General features: G+C 38.1%; 2 protein-coding genes across 2 annotated transcripts in view; one reads left to right on the plus strand and one right to left on the minus strand.

The window, feature by feature from the left end:
* MS3_00000737 (uncharacterized protein) overlaps positions 1 to 17,998 on the minus strand; it is a 96,124-nt gene that overhangs the window by 68,638 nt on the left and 9,488 nt on the right. The window lies entirely within an intron of this gene.
* MS3_00000738 (uncharacterized protein) lies at positions 1,170 to 16,747 on the plus strand. The gene is made up of 2 exons (XM_051208392.1): positions 1,170 to 11,160; positions 15,003 to 16,747. The coding sequence occupies exon 1, from the start codon at positions 2,763 to 2,765 to the stop codon at positions 3,450 to 3,452; it is 690 nt and encodes a 229-aa protein (XP_051065140.1). The 5' UTR covers positions 1,170 to 2,762; the 3' UTR covers positions 3,453 to 11,160; positions 15,003 to 16,747.

A 17,998-nucleotide genomic window follows, 5' to 3' on the forward strand; every position in this document is an offset into this window, starting at 1 on the left:
GATCATGTGGATCTTCAAGCTGACTTAGACGATTTAGTTAGATGGGCTCGAGAGTGGGGCTTGGAAATGAATGCTAGGAAGAGCGCGTAGCGCACATCGGCCACGGTAATAGTTACCGTTACACTATTGAGGGTAAACCTCTTCCATGCGTTCAAGAGCATAAAGACTTAGGAGTAGTAATAAGTCATGACTTAAAAACAACCATGCATTGGAAAGCAGCCGCTGTCAAAGGTTTTCGTGCGTTATGGTTACTTCGCCGAGCGTTCAAATCTTTTGACGAGGAAACGTTTCGAATTTAATATCCAACCTATGTAAGACCACACTTACAGTACTGTATCCAAGCAGCTAGCCCGTGTCTGGTAAAGGATACTGACTCCCTTGAGCGTGTCCAGCGTGTGAGAACGAAATTAGTGAAAAATCTTTCTACACTCCCTTACGATGAGCGTTTAAAACACCTAAATCTTTTCCCCTTGTCGTATCGTAGGACACGAGGTGACCTTATACTGGCATTTCGTATCTTTAATTATGATTTGGGTGTTAACATGTCTTATCGTTTTGCTCCCCTCAGCACTAGTAATTTCCAAGGTCATAGCAAGAAGGTTCATAAACCATGATCTAATAAACTTAAAGTGGGGTCCCGTTTTTCTCATCGAGTAGTCAATCATTGGAACGCCTTACCCAAACAAGTGGTATCAGCCCCATCAGTGAATACTTTCAAGGAGAAGCTGGACCTTCACTGCAAAGCAGTGTGTCAGGATTAATACAGGTTCACCAACCTACTATCCTTGTTACTGAAGACTGACCCTAGAACAATTTGAAATTCCATGACCTTCAGTTTGCTTCATCATGAGCGAAAGATACAGCTTCTCCTTAACTACATTCAGGTGAGCCCATATTTTTAGACTTTATCAAAAACTTTAGTCCATCCGGAAAGCTTGTTCAGATCGAATATGCATTGAAAGCAGTTGAAGCTGGAGCTCCGTCTGTTGGTATACGTGCCGCGAATGGGGTTGTACTTGCTGCAGTAAAAAAGTTCACTTCAAAACTTATGGACGAGTCGACAGTGACAAAAATTGAATAAGTAACAGATGGGATAGGGATGGTTTACAGTGGTCTGTCACCAGATTATCGTGTATTGATTAAACAGGCCAGAAAGTCGTCCCAGGCATATCGGCTGGCGCGCTATTTAAAAAGGACAGTGGTGTTTTTTCTCGCTGAGTAAATTTCTTCGTTTTGACCGTTTATTACGTATCAAGACTACTGTTTTCACTTTAATTGAATTTCAGTTAAAGCATTCGACTAGAGTATCGTTTTTACCGCCTTTTATAACCAGGTACGTAACCAAGGGTACATAAGAGTACTCCACAAATTGGACAAGAATATACGGTTAAGGAGGGAAGAAATGTGTAGAGTATGAGGATCAAGTACAGTTGCGTCAAATACTCTTTTCTGGTTTGATTTAGGTATGCATGATATATCGAATCAATATTTCGTCAATTCATCCAAGTAACGAATTTGGCGAGACTCTAATTTAGGGACGAGCCAATCAGAAGCGTTTGAGCAATTTCAATTATTAGTCAATCAGAAGACAACATAAAGTAAAAATATATTAAAAGAAAGTAATAAATTACAGTGGATATTCTTCTTTTACATGATTTAAAAACTCGTATGTTAGCATCCTAACCCTAACCTCAACCCTAAGCCCTAACCTTAACCCCAAACCCTAACACTAAACCCTCACGTAACTTTAAACCTTAACCCTAAACCCTCACCTAACCCTAAACCTTAACACTCAACTAACCCTAAACTCTAACCCAATAGACGGGTTTCTACTCCATATGCATTGTGAATTCAGAACCTCTGAACTTTAATCAAACCTTAACAAGTTTTTAAATCATGTAAGAGGAGAATATCCACTGTAATTCATTACTTTCATATATTTTCACTTTATACTAGCTTTCTTCTGATTGGCTAATGATTGTCAAGGTCACTTAGGATTCGTTCGAAGGTCGTCCTTAAATTAGAGTCTCGCCACGAATTTCTCTGCACCTTAGAAATGTGTAAGTTTTATTACTCATTAGTATTATGAGTGATAAATCGGTGTAAGGAAATATTGAAATCATTACCTCGTAACCTATTTAAAAAACACTGGTATTTTTCCTCGCTGAGTAAATTTCTTCGTTTTGATCGTTTATTACGTATCAAGACTACTGTTTTCACTTTAATTGAATTTCAGTTAAAGCATTCGACTAGAGTATCGTTTTTACTGTTCTCTCAATTAGTTTTGTCGTTGGTACTGTTGAGTACCTCTTTTTCAACTGTATCTGTTAGTACTTTTGGTCCTAGCAATCTACAGCTCTTCAATTTTTGGTCATTGATTATTTTTTTTTGTTTCTGAGTATCATCGCATCTTGAAAAAGAACCCCTTCTAAATGACCGGACAGTGTAAAAAAGCAGTTGCCAACGTCCGGGTTGTCGTTATCCTGTTGAAAGCGGCATGCAGTGCGACGAGTGCAAAGGCTGGTACCACGAAGTTTGCACGAACTTAACGCCTGCTGCTTTCAAACGGTTCAGTAAGAAGGGTTGTGTATGGCTTTGTTAACAGTGCTGCTCGGATGCAAACAGCTTGTTAACCGAAGCCATCTCACCGGTTGATGCTGCAAAAAAGTGTTTCAGCAAGCGTAGTCGGAACGCGTCAAACAGCACTCGATCTGTCGACACGCAAATCAACGTGAAGGAAACTAAGGTTAGTTCTATGATAGATGACACGCCCGTCAAAGAAGGAAAAGCAGTCTTCAAAGGGGCCTGTCTTAAACAAAAGCTCAAGAAAAGTAGGGTCTTCTGTTCCCCGTCTCCCGGATGGGATCCAACAGGAAACACCTAGAAGCCGCACTCGCAAGGCTCGATCGGTCTCAAGCGGTAAACATAACCCGACCTCTCAGGTCGTTGACAACCCCCCAAAATCCAACACTAGGTTTGATGCAACTGTTATTGCTTCTACCAGCACCGTTGACGAATGGGTACAGGTTGTAAGGAAGAAAAGTAGGGATATAAAAAAGAACCCTGCCCCCGTAAAAGTAGTTGAAAAATCGAAAGCTGATCATAGCGACAGATCAGCTATTTTTCATAGAATCAAGGAGAGCGAGAGCTCTGAACCTAAGGCTCGTTTTGAGCATGACATTGTACTGATTAAGCAGCTGCTTAATCAACTCATGCCTCAAAATATGACCGGGGTCACCTTGCTAAAGGTGTACAGACTAGAGAGTCTAGCGGACTTGAAACCAAATCATTCCAGACTGTTTAAAGTAGTATTCAACTCCTCGAACGAACGTGACCTAATTTTACAAAATGGACACAAATTAAAGGGCTCAGGAGTGTTTATCCGAAGGGACCTACCGTTGGCAGACCGTGTTAAAAGACGGAAGCCGATAAAGAACTACAACTTAGGTTAGACGCTGGCGAAAAGGACTTGAAAATTGTAAATTTTCGGGTTGTAAGACTTCGACAGAGAATGATGCCGAAGCCACTCTGGGTGAAGCACGAAGGCACCTAAACAGGCTTCGGATCTGTTACACCAATGCACGAAGCTTACTTAATAAGCGATCGGAACTAGGTGTACAGATTGACTCTACAAAGCCAGACATAATCGCAGTCACAGAAACCTGGCTGACACAGGCTATATATAGTATGGAACTTGATTTCGAGGGTTTTACGGTAGTAAGGGCCGACAGAACACAAAAGCGCAAAGGAGGGGGAGTAGCTCTATTCATTAGGAATGCTATCCCATTTGCCATTATCGATAGTGTATCCCATGAGAGTGGGACGTGTGAATTAGTTAGTTGCCGCTTGAAATGCAAGGGACAAGAGCTGCTGATTGGTTTGGTCTATCGCAGTCCAAGCTGTGAGGCAAATGAGATCCTGTTAAGCAGTCTCAATACTTGGTCCCAAAGTGGTCGATGTCTAATCCTAGGGGACTTTAATGCACCTATGGTAGACTGGGAAAATCTGCGAACTAAATCGTCGGAGAATTCTTTCGAGCAGGAACTAGTTGATGGGGTTATCACATGTTGCACTAGAGCACATGTGAAAGAAGCGACAAGGTACGATCCGGACACTGAATCATCCTTATTAGATCTTATACTGACTCACTATGAGGATGATGTTGCGAACCTCCATCATATGCCACCCCTAGGTAAAAGTGATCACGCAGTTTTAACTTTCGACTTCCATATAACTGCCAGTCACGGGCACGCATCAGTCCAGTCCAGACCCAACGTCCGGAAAGCAAACATACCAGACGTCTAGAAAATTGTACGAAGAAAAACTTGTTAAGGAATCCATAGAATGTCCTAAACGCTTGTATTCCTATATAAACCAAAGGACAAGGAGAAAAGGAAATATTCCTGCTCTATGGGGAGACAGTACTGCTTCATCATTAGTGGAGGACGACTTTGGTAAGGCTCAAGTGTTCTCGAACTACTTTAGCAACGTATATACCATAGAAGCGCCCTTCCCGTCAGCGTATACAGATCCCCCCATACATACACTGGATAGCGTGACCATTAAAGAACTCGATGTCTTTGGTCTGCTAAATAAGCTTGACATAGGTAAATCCACGGGGCCCGATGAATTACATCCTAGGCTACTGAAGGAATTATCGGCGAGACTCTAATTTAGCGACGACCTTTGAACGAATCTTAAATGACCTTGACAATTATTAGTCAATCAGAAGACAGCTAGAATAAAGTGAGAATATATTGTAAGTAAGTAATGAATTACAGTGGATATTCTTCTTTTACATGATTTAAAAACTTGTTAAGGTTTGATAAAGGTTCAGAGGCACTGAATTGATATTGCATATTGTATAGAAACTCGTTCATAGGTTTAGTGGTTGGGGCTGTAGCCTAGGGTTAGGGTGCTAACATCCGATCAGTTTACAACGGATTTTAGAGGTTAGGGTTAGGGGTTATGGTTAGGGTCACGGTGGGATTGAGGCCTGTCAAAAAACACCTCTTCTCTAAAATGCGATGTAAACCGGTCGCATGTTAGCACCCTAACTCTAACCTAACCCTTAACCCTAATCTAACCCTAACCTTAACCTAACCCCAAACCCTAATCTAACCCTAAACCCTAACCTTAACCTAACCCTGAACCCTAGTCTAACCCTAACATTAACCCTAACCTTAACCCCAAACCCTAACCCTATGGACGAGTTTCTATACAATATGCATTATGAATTCAGAACTTCTGAGCATTTATCAAACCTCAACAAGTTTTTAAATCATGTAAAAGAAGAATATCCACTGTAATTCATTACTTTCTTGTAATATATTTTTACATACACATAGTTCCCTTTATCATTTTGAAAAGAGCAAGAACAAACATTCTAGCAGAATAGCATGAATTCATTTTTTTATTTCGTTGGTTCTCGTCAGCTGCTTACAACCTGTGATATTTAAAATCATAATTAATGGGTTTAAATTACTTACATAAAAGAGTTTGATTGGAAGTTATATTAAAGACATATTCATATAGTATAGCAAGGGTGTAAATAAATTCAATAGACTGAATATTGTAAATATATACCTTATGTGATGAAAGAACATTGTGACAACAGTTCAAACGGTTAGAAACAAATAAACCTTGATAGGAATAAAATGAGTAGAGTTCAGTTGATAAAATAAAATAAGATAGTTGGAATAAAACTCAATGGTGTAATAAATGCAATAAAGAGTTTAAGGGAAAAAAAAGAAAAAGAAAAAAAAATTAATAAGATATAACGAGGGAATATTAATCACCAAGGCAAGGAAAGATTAATAACCATCTCCTTTTGAACACATAAATCAGGCTTTTGGCGCCTGATAGCAACTGCTTCAGCAAACTTCAGAAGACTGGAGTTTGGCTGCTTACTAATCACCTTGAATGATTGTAGGGTATCGACCTGATGTCCTGTATCAAGAAGATGTTTAGTGATTGCACTATTTAGAGTCTTTCTTTCTCTTGTTCTGAGACTTTTTGGGACATGTTCAAAAAATCTGAGATATGCCCTCCTTTCTGTTCGGCCAATGTAGCTGCTTTGGCAGGTACACGTAAATTTATAAATACAATTGGCGGTAACATGAAAGGATGCTTATCAACTTTTGATTGAGTTATTGAGCATGTTGTTTTATACAGAATTTGAAGTTTGGCCACCGGATAAGTTCTGGCTAGCGCAGTATTCAGTCTCCTGTTGATTGTGTTTGTAACCTCGTCACCTTTGAAATTAAGACTTATAGTTATTGGTTTTTATTGACAGTAATTACTTCAGTATTGTTTTGTTTACGCTTCTTATACTTGTCAATAAACTTTTGTGGGTAAAAGTTGTCTCGCAGGCATTTTTCCACTTTCATCAATTCTTCTTCGAGTTTGTCAGTGGTACATATCTTTTCTGCCCTATAAAATAGTGTTTTAACTAATGCCTTCTTGTAACTGAGTGGACAAAAGCTATTGAAATTCAGGTAAATGCCATTCCAAGTACTTTTTCGATAAATCGAACGTTGAACTGTCCCGTCTCTCCTACGTTTTATAGCAACATCAAGAAAGTGGAACATGTCATTCTGTTCGTGTTCCATAGTAAATTGTATGTTAGGATGAGCGTTATTGAAGTGTTTTAGCATGTGGATTGCATGCTGTTTATTGTTACAGACAATAAACGTGTCATCAACATATCTGGAATATTCCGTCGTTTCGCTGATCGTCTGTTTAAGCACCATGTTTTCAAGATACCCGTCAGATCGACGGCGTAGCAATGGGAAGCCCACTAGGTCCAATTCTGGCAGATATTTTTATGGGGTATCTTGAAAACATGGTGCTTAAACAGACGATCAGCGAAACGACGGAATATTCCAGATATGTTGATGACACGTTTATTGTCTGTAACAATAAACAGCATGCAATCCACATGCTAAAACACTTCAATAACGCTCATCCTAACATACAATTTACTATGGAACACGAACAGAATGACATGTTCCACTTTCTTGATGTTGCTATAAAACGTAGGAGAGACGGGACAGTTCAACGTTCGATTTATCGAAAAGTACTTGGAATGGCATTTACCTGAATTTCAATAGCTTTTGTCCACTCAGTTACAAGAAGGCATTAGTTAAAACACTATTTTATAGGGCAGAAAAGATATGTACCACTGACAAACTCGAAGAAGAATTGATGAAAGTGGAAAAATGCCTGCGAGACAACTTTTACCCACAAAAGTTTATTGACAAGTATAAGAAGCGTAAACAAAACAATACTGAAGTAATTACTGTCAATAAAAACCAATAACTATAAGTCTTAATTTCAAAGGTGACGAGGTTACAAACACAATCAACAGGAGACTGAATACTGCGCTAGCCAGAACTTATCCGGTGGCCAAACTTCAAATTCTGTATAAAACAACATGCTCAATAACTCAATCAAAAGTTGATAAGCATCCTTTTCATGTTACCGCCAATTGTATTTATAAATTTACGTGTACCTGCCAAAGCAGCTACATTGGCCGAACAGAAAGGAGGGCATATCTCAGATTTTTTGAACATGTCCCAAAAAGTCTCAGAACAAGAGAAAGAAAGACTCTAAATAGTGCAATCACTAAACATCTTCTTGATACAGGACATCAGGTCGATACCCTACAATCATTCAAGGTGATTAGTAAGCAGCCAAACTCCAGTCTTCTGAAGTTTGCTGAAGCAGTTGCTATCAGGCGCCAAAAGCCTGATTTATGTGTTCAAAAGGAGATGGTTATTAATCTTTCCTTGCCTTGGTGATTAATATTCCCTCGTTATATCTTATTAATTTTTTTTTCTTTTTCTTTTTTTTCCCTTAAACTCTTTATTGCATTTATTACACCATTGAGTTTTATTCCAACTATCTTATTTTATTTTATCAACTGAACTCTACTCATTTTATTCCTATCAAGGTTTATTTGTTTCTAACCGTTTGAACTGTTGTCACAATGTTCTTTCATCACATAAGGTATATATTTACAATATTCAGTCTATTGAATTTATTTACACCCTTGCTATACTATATGAATATGTCTTTAATATAACTTCCAATCAAACTCTTTTATGTAAGTAATTTAAACCCATTAATTATGATTTTAAATATCACAGGTTGTAAGCAGCTGACGAGAACCAACGAAATAAAAAAAATGAATTCATGCTATTCTGCTAGAATATATTTTTACTTTGTACTGTCTTCTGATTGGCTAATAATTGAAATTGCTCAAACGCTTCTCATTGTCTCGTCCCTAAATTAGAGTTCCGCCGTCCCATCTGTTTTAACCTCTCACTAAGCACCTCCTCTTTAAAATCCGCTGTGAACCGACCGTATGTTAGCATTGCGTGTTGAACTTGGCTCCGTGACCTTGAAATGGCTCAAACGCTTCTGATTGGCTCGTCGCTAAATTAGAGTCTCGCCGAATTATCTAACTTCGTTGCAAGCCCTTTAAGTACATGCTTTAATCTATCCGTTACGCAGGGTCGTTTACCAAAAGACTGGAAAAACGCCATAGTAAGTCCTGTTTTCAAAACAGGTACGAAACACAAACCTGAGAATTACCGCCCCGTTAGCCTAACTAGTGTGGTTGTTAAAATCTTAGAAAAGATTATTCGGAAGGAGCTGTTTAAGTATCTCGATAAAAACCGGATCCTCTCGGAGAAGCAGCACGGCTTCAGAATAGGTTATTCTTGTCTCACTAATTTATTAGTGGCTCGTGAAAGCTGGTGCGCTCTTAAGGACCAAAAGCTACCTGTAGACGTCGCCTTCATTGATTTCAGTAAAGCTTTTGACAAAGTTCCGCGCAACCGGCTGATATAGAAGTTAAGAAATGTCGGGATTGGAGGCAATTTATTGATGTGGATAAAAGACTTCTTAATTGGGCGTCAACAAAGAGTAAGGGTGAACTCAAAGTTATCTAGCTGGGAAACTGTGCTTAGTGGAGTGCCCCAGGGTACAGTTTTGGGGGCAGTGCTATTCCTCTTGTATGTAAATGACCTTCCTCGTCTCCTATCATCATCGGTCTTGCTATATGCTGACGATGTCAAGATATGGAGAACGATACGATGTAAGAGTGATAGCTTAGAACTTCAAAATGACCTGAAGAAAATATCTGAGTGATCTCAAACCTGGCAGTTGCCGATAAATACTTCCAAGTGTGTTGTGATGCATATCGGTCATCAAAGTACAGATACATACAAGATGAATAACACTGAGCTACCTGTCGTTCAGACATATAATGACTTAGGAGTTATCGTTAGTCAAGACTTAAAGACTACTGCACACTGCCGTGCAATAGCCGTCAAAGGTTTTAGAACCTTATGGTCAATACGTAGAGCTTTTAGTCATGTCGACGCTAAGACGTTTTTGACTTTGTATACAGTGTTCGTTCGTCCTAAACTTGAGTGCTGCATACAAGCGGCTAGTCCCTGCTTAAAAAAAGACAGTGAGCTTCTGGAAAACGTTCAGAGAATGGCGACTAAGCTGATTCCCGGAATAGCGAAGCTTCCGTATGAAGTTCGACTGGCCAAACTGAACCTTTTCCCGTTGTCATATCGCAGAACTAGAGGCGAATTGATTACAGTCTACAAACTGCGTAGTGATAAATTTGCACCTGATATACCCTCACTTTCCTTGTCTTCCAAAACAGAAAACTTACGAGGACACTCCAAAAAAGTTCATAAGCCGAGAACAAATTACTTGTCAGCTGACTATCGACTTTCCCATCGAATCGTCAACAAGTGGAATTCACTACCTCAGCACGTGGTTGAGGCTCCATACGTCGACTCTTTCAAAAGAAAGCTGGATCAACTGAGAGACCACCATTGTCAGGACTAACATAGGCCATCGAGCCTCCCGTCCTTCCCAAACTGAAACTGTATGGTGAACCTATATCTCCAGAACAATTGGTTATCCGAACAGATGCTGTTATGCAAGAATATAGACAATCCAGGTGGGTTTTGTGTTCCTATCAGTTTTGCATTTATATCGACAAAAGTTAGCGAACCAACTGGTTACATCAATGTTTATGCTTCATATCGAATTATAGATATAGTAATTAGTTACACTCAACAGACAAATATTATGTATACTTATGTAATGTGACCCTATAGCAGAACATCTATAAATTTCCCACATCATTGCTATCTATATCACCGGAATAGAATTCACTGACGATTTTGATCTAGTTTCCCCTTGACTCTTGCGGCTGAAGTTATTCACTATGAAGTCCTAGGTTCATGCTCCATGCTGAATAGCACTCGCGAACAAAATGTACCTTCAATCTTAAAGTAACTTAAGATCGTAAAGCCAACCTAGTATATAAATCCATAATTGCCAGTGATCTGTTTGGGCTACTACTATATTCCACGCTGTCCATATTAATGGTTTTTGTAACTAAACACAATTTAATTAACTCCTGTCTTTTCTTTAGTCATATGTCCGAAATAATTTCATAGTCCAAGGCAAATAAATCACGTGAAATGACTAATATGTTGATGCTAACTCGAATAAATTCATACGTCGAGTGAAAATAGATAACATAGATCAAAAGAAACAATGTAGTCATAGATCGGGGTAAATGTTTGGTCAAAAATTTCAACTGCCTCTGTGGAGCAGGTTACATTAGTTGAGGTTTTAGTGACTTGCATTCCCGTGTCCGTGAATACTATCCAACCCTGTCTCAGAAGAGGTGTAGTCAAGGTAGTAAATAGCTTACTATTGGTTCATTTAGTTCAGACTAGTCATAGCGCCTAGGCAAACCAATCATTCTCAACAGTTTGTCGTGTTAGTGATTGTCTTTCTTAATTTTACAGACTTGAAGTTCCTCGCCGTAAAACCAACAGTAAATCAGGTTTAAAAATCGCTGGGGCTATGTTAACAAAGGAATTAATTAAGTGAATCTTTGATTACACTCATCGATATGGACAGGAAATGAGAGAGATGAAGCGGAGAAGAGAGAGCGTAGCAGAACGAAAAGATGCGCAGTGGAGATTGCGAGTGAGTCAAATCAATTTAATTAAGTGAATCTTTGATTACACTCATCGATATGGACAGGAAATGAGAGAGATAAAATGGAGAAGAGAAAGCAAAGTGGGACGAAAAGATACGCAGTGAAGATGGCGGGTGAGCCAACTTCCTTTAATCAATATTTGTAATTAGATAAAAATAAGTTACTGACATGTAATGAATAGGATAAGAAGTGTACACACACATACATACGCTCACATGAAAGTAATGAAGATTGATAAGTGAATAATTAACAAGGTCTGTTCAGAACCTAGAATAAGTTATATGAGCTTAATATAGTAACCGACACTTCAGTTTGAAACATTGTCCTAAATATCTTACTTACTTACTTACTTACTTACTTACTCTTACTTACTTCCCTACTTCCCACTTGCTTGCCCCCTCTGCCTCGCGCGCTCACTTGCCTGCCTTGCACGCCACTTGCCTTGCACTTGCACTTGCACTACACTCCTCACTTGCACTCACTCCCTCACCCTCACTAACTTACTTACCACTTACACTTACTACTTGCTTCACTACTTACTTCTTCTACTTACTACTTACTTCAACACTTACTTACTTCAACACACTTACTTCAACACTTCAACACTTACTTCAACACTTACTTACTTCAACACTTACTTACTTCAACACTTACTTCAACACTTACTTCAACACTTACTTTCAACACTTACTTACTTCAACACTTACTTACTTCAACACTTACTTACTTCAACACTTACTTACTTCAACACTTACTTACTTCAACACTTACTTACTTCAACACTTACTTACTTCAACACTTACTTACTTCAACACTTACTTACTTCAACACTTACTTACTTCAACACTTACTTACTTCAACACTTACTTACTTCAACACTTACTTACTTCAACACTTACTTACTTCAACACTTACTTACTTCAACGCTTACTTACTTCAACACTTACTTGCTTCAACACTTACTTGCTTCAACACTTACTTACTTACTTACTTACGACTGTTACTCCTCGTGAAGGAGCATCGGCCGCGTTCTAAATAAATATAATTGGTAGTATACAGACAGTATTCATTATCAGTCAGTTAGCTACAGCGTTGGACCAGGCATATATATCCATCGGTCCAAGTTGTCATACGTCATTAACACAACAAGATGGACACCGGATTTATAAAAGTAGTTAATTTAGAGGTGGTAATATATAAAAGAAAGATTGCAATAAGGATATAGTACAAGAAGAAAGAATTAGTTCGTAGGAAGAAAGATATGAAGCGATTTTAATCTCTTAGTTTAAGGGAAGAGAGAGAATGTGTATACACCGACGCCATTGTGATCGATTCTGAGCCATTTCACCAAAAGTCTCCAACCATTGGTTACGATAGTCATGCGGACCCCAACCAAGTAGTCCGCATTTACCAACATGGCTCAGACTAGAAGTTAGTGACTTCAAGCACTGATACCACGTTCTGGTTTGGCTGCCCCTAACTTTCTTCCAACCATCCCCTACACCGGTTAGCATTGCATGTCGTGGTAATCGGTGTTCAGGCATACGTAACACGTGGCCCAACCATCTCAGTCGATGAAGATTCACAATCTCATCAACTGATTTACCATCATTCTCTAATACCCTGCGTCGAACCTCACTATTACTTACCCGGTGATCCTAGCAGATGCGAGCAATATTTCTAAGGCGTCTGTGGTCAAATACTAGTAGCTTACGAGTGTCTTCTACTCTTAATGGCCATCTTTCGCTGCCGTAAAGTAAAACAGAACGGACTGCCGCGCAGTATACTCGTCCTTTTATTGATAGACGGATATCTCGCCTCCGCCAAAGGTGACGTAAGTTGGCAAAAGCCAAGCGAGCTTTTCGAATCCATGCTGAGATTTCGTCAGACACCAACCCATTAGGGCTGATCAGACTTCCAAGATAAGTGAAGTTGTCGATGTGTTCGACCACTTCACTCCCTATCCTTAGTTCAGGTGTTGACGCAGACCAGTCCTGAAGCAACAACTTGCATTTCAAGGGAGAGAAGCTCATTCCAAACATCCTGGCATTGTTGCTTAGTGCTACCAAAAGACTGCATTTTATCAGCGTCTTCACCAAACAGGACTATGTCATCTGCGTATTCTAAGTCGATAAGTGGACCTCCTGGATGGAGATCAATACCTGAGAACTCAGTCGACGAGAAAGTTATTTCCATCAGTAGATCTATGATGAAGTTAAACAAAAATGGGGAAAGTGGACAGCCTTGACGGACACCACTTGAGGTTGCAAAGGTAGATGACAGTTCGCCATAAGCTCTGACTCGACTAGTAGTGTTCGAGTAAAGAGCCTTTACAAGGTTCATGTACTTCTGGGGTACGCCTTTCAATGACAGACACTCACAGAATCTCGCGGTCTACCGAGTCAAATGCTGCTTTTAAGTCGAGAAAGACCACCATTGTCGGACGCCGATAAGTATGCCTGTGTTCTAGAATCTGACGAATGGTGAATATGTGGTCGATGCAGCCACGACCAGGTCTGAAGCCAGCTTGAGTCTCTCGTGTTTGCAGTTCACGAGTCTTAGTTAGGCGTCTGATAATTATCGAGGCTAGTATTTTAGATACTATATTAGTTAAACTAACCCCTCTGTGGTTGTCACAGGATGATTTTAACCCTCTCTTATATATTGGGACGATAAGTGGTTGTGACCAGTTAGATGGGATAACGTCTAATTCCCAGATCTTAGCTAAAATATTAGTCAACCTAATCGCTAAAATTGGACCATCATCCTTAAAGACCTCTGGAGCCAATCCATCTGGTTGGGTTGATTTATGATGTAAATAGAATAAGAACTGTCATCTTGTATTCTTGATAATAATAATAATAATAATAATAATAATAAAGTCAGTATGCATAATTTAATGTTTAACTGATGGTTTTATGTAAAATATCAGTTTAAGACAAACCGTGTATTATACTATATTATTTACTAATATTCAGTAATTCATGTGAATATATAGAAATGATCGGAATGGGTTTTGTGGAGATTTTAGAAATTTCACAGGTTGAAATCATAAGTCAATTGAAGCTAGACCACCATGTAAAACCCGGAAGCAGTGGACGGCCTTCTCGTCCTAGTAAGGGACTCCTCAGCAGTGCACTCCCGCGCCCCACTAGATTCGAACCCAGGGCCTATCAGTCTCGCGTCAGACGCTTAACCAACTAGACCACTGAGCCGGCCGGCGTCCAACGGTGTTAATGTCTAACTTCAACCAATCCACGAAGTTGCGCCATCGTACACCATTGTCTTAAGTGATATCTCACAACCGACCTGGTTGAACTCCACCGGTAGAAATGAATCTTCAGAATCGGGAAATTAACTTCTAGTCTTTTGAATGAAATTCATTGATCTTGTTTAATGAATAATGAAAATATCTTTCTATACTGGTCAAAATATGTGCAATGAATAAGAATGATCAGTCTTTGTCGCTGTTGTGACTTTAATCCCGACTAGTTATTATGTGATTTATTCGCCAATGGATGTTCGACTTGTTTGAGTAGCCTAGTGTCCACAGTCCTTTGTTTGCCTTGTCCGTCCAGTTGAGTCCAGAATACTAATAACAGCTTCCGTTATGTAGATTATTTATTTCAAACATACTCGGTTTATATACTAGCCTAAACAGACCTTATCACACCATGAAGTAGAAAATGACATATACAGAAGATTAAGCCAAAAAGTGACTGTGAACGTGAGAGACTGTAATTAATAAACTGAGTATAACGTAGGAACAGTATATCGTATAATCATAATCTAAAACTCAAAACGAAGCTTATAATAAGAGGAATATATTGGTCCATTAATAGGTGTCAGAAGTTACCCGTAACTTAATCTTTACTAGAATATAACAGTCACCATACAATAAAACCGATAGTACTGAGAGTATAAAGTGTTTAATTCTATTTTTTGCATATTACAGGGTAATGAAGATTTACAAAATTGACACTATCCCTAAATTATAATTCAGATCTCTTAAACCAGAAGTAAACCAATGGGAGACACAACCAAAACAAAGGAGTAAACAATGACAAATTTAAGGTCAATAAGAATCAATCAACGTCGAGTTGTACAGAACAAGCTGTGAAAAGCGTATGGAGAAATTCGAACACTTCACTTCTATCTGAAGTTTGTGCTGCTAATGATGTCGTTCAGAAGAACGATGAAATCTGCACGATCAAGCCATCCAGCTCAGAGAACAAACCTCCATCAAAACCAGAAATAAACTTTAATTTAGTGTCACTAGATTTCATGAATCAATTAATCCGAAAGAGATTCGAATGTTTGTTTAAAACATCCTGCTGAGATTCTTACTATCAGACGTTTAAAACTTATATTAATGTGTTCAAAAGTAGATGATTATTGAATCGTTTTCTGTATTGGTTATACAAAAATTTCTTCATGAATGAATATGTTCCGAGATAGTGCACATTGACAATCCTTCACACAAAACTCAAACACAGAATGTTGGTGTTGGGATATTCAGGAAAATATCCCGAAAATTATTCTATTAAGTCTAATGCTATTATTGGACTTGAGATGGTATCATTTTCCCTGTTGGTCAATACTTATTTCACGTGTCAAATGTTATTTTCTATTTGATGGTGCGATGTGGTCTGCTTGATTGGTATATAAACAGAGTATGCTTGAAATATAACGATTCATATTTCAGAGGCTGAGACTTGCATTCTGGACTCAACTGGCTGGGTTAGACAGGAAGCAGGGCCAATCAGAACTCTAGGCCGTTCTTACGTGTTTACGCGTTTTTGGTCCGACGAATAAGTCACTGTCCTCTAATCTGCAGTCACAAATTACAACAGTTAGTTCTATGTATGCTAAGAATATCTGCATGTAACAAAGGTTACAACAATAATCTATAGGTCAAAATGAAGCTTATAATAAGAGAAATATAGATATGCATAATGTAATTATTGAATAGTTATACCATAAGGATATATAGATAATATTAGTCCATTGATAGGTCTCAGAGGTTACCTGTAACTTAATCTTTACTAGATTATAACAGTCATCATACAGTGAAATCGATAGTACTGAAAGTATGAAGTGTTAAATTCTATTTTTGTATATTACAGATGTTGTGAACAGGGAAACAAGAAGCCTTGACAAATTACGAAAGCTATTTTTCGGGACGTTCTTTCATTTTATTCAAAGCTTGTAAAACACTGACATTTATTCTTGTCCCTAATGTATTCTACTGAATGTAAGCTTTCGTTCGATGTATGATTCATTGCCATAACCCTTTTTTTGTTCCGTAGCTATTGTAATTTAAGCATCATATTTTGCACCTTATTTTCTACTGTAATTCCCAGCTTTAGACATAATTGTATTTTTCCTAATTATTGTACGTTGTGGTCGGGTTATTCACCTATTTATTCATGTACTTTTTTCACACTAACTGAACTAAACTGACATTAGGATATGGGGAATAGATCGAGTAGTGTTCCAGTTGTCTTGTCTTCTCTCATTTGCGTGCTTGTCAGCCAATCAGGTGATAGAATAGTTTTCTTCTTCCTACCCCACTTCGAACTCACGCGTACTGGCCTCAAAGTCAGGCCGGTTAGCCCATCGCGCCAAGGTCTTAATCTGGATTAGATAAGTATCCTCAGCAGCAAAATTGGGTAGACAGACCAAAGGACAAAACAATAGGGTAATGAACATTAACAAATTGACATTATCCCTAAATTATAACTCAGGTCCCTTGAACTAGAAGTAAACTTTAATTTATTGGCATTAGATTTCATGAATCAATCCATCAGAAAGAGATTCGAATTTTTGTTTAAAACATCCTGCTGAAATTCTTGCTATCAGATGTCTAGAAACTTATTTTAACATATTCAAAAGTAGATGATTATTGAATCATTTTCTGTATTGATTATACAAAGATTTCTTCATGAAGGAATATGTTCCGAGATAGTGCACATTGACAATCCTTCACACAAAACTCAAACACAGAATGTTAGTTCTATGAGTGCTAAGAATATCTGTATGTAACAAAGTAGCAACAAAGAACAATGGTCAGTTGAAATAGTTCTAAAAGAATCAATAGTATTAGGTATAGAACAAACAAAGACACAATCAATATCTCCGTCGATAAGAAATATGTACACTCAATATGAGAATTGATGGAAATATTAAATATTCAGTTGATAAAACAAATAATGAAGATGAACTATTGAATATAATGAGAGAATAAAATTATAATAATGGATAGAATGATTGTTAGATGTTTATATGTACACTATGAAACATCATTGTCAAGATAGATTACGAGTGAACTTGAGAAATCTCTAAGAAGATCCAAAAGAATTAAAGATATTCCATCCAATCATCTTTTGGAAGAATATTCCAGAATCCATATGTGTAACCTCTCTATTAGGCAAATGATAAGAACCTCCTGTGTGTAGATTGGATAACTATAATGATGATGATTTCGTTGATACTAAAAACACTATAAATACTTGACAGTTTGTATGATATTTGACACTGTTTTGGTATAGCATTCTTTTCACTTCCGTCTTCTCATTTGTGACTTGGAAGATTCTAGCGTTTGAGTGGTCAAGTTGTACTTGATATATCAAAGAATCTAAGCTCCAGATATAACGATGACATACAACAACAAAAGATTCCCTAAACTATCTATTCCTATATGATTGACTATAACATAAGTTATTGATCATATTGCACAGTTCACAGTTTGTTTCAAAAAAGATATGCTTTGTTCAAAATTGGTATTATTTGCCCTAGTTGAATCAGAGGATATCTTCTTTTACCTTTTTTCTACTTTCCTTTACCATTTAAGAAAACAAGTTTGATGTATGATCTCTCAAGAATTCGCAACCTTATCTTGATCTTCAGAAATTATAAAAAAAACAATAGTGGATCATCAGTAGTCACAAT

The sequence above is a fragment of the Schistosoma haematobium genome, chromosome 5 (genome assembly GCF_000699445.3).
Source record: "Schistosoma haematobium chromosome 5, whole genome shotgun sequence".
In the NCBI taxonomy this organism is placed as follows: domain Eukaryota; kingdom Metazoa; phylum Platyhelminthes; class Trematoda; order Strigeidida; family Schistosomatidae; genus Schistosoma; species Schistosoma haematobium.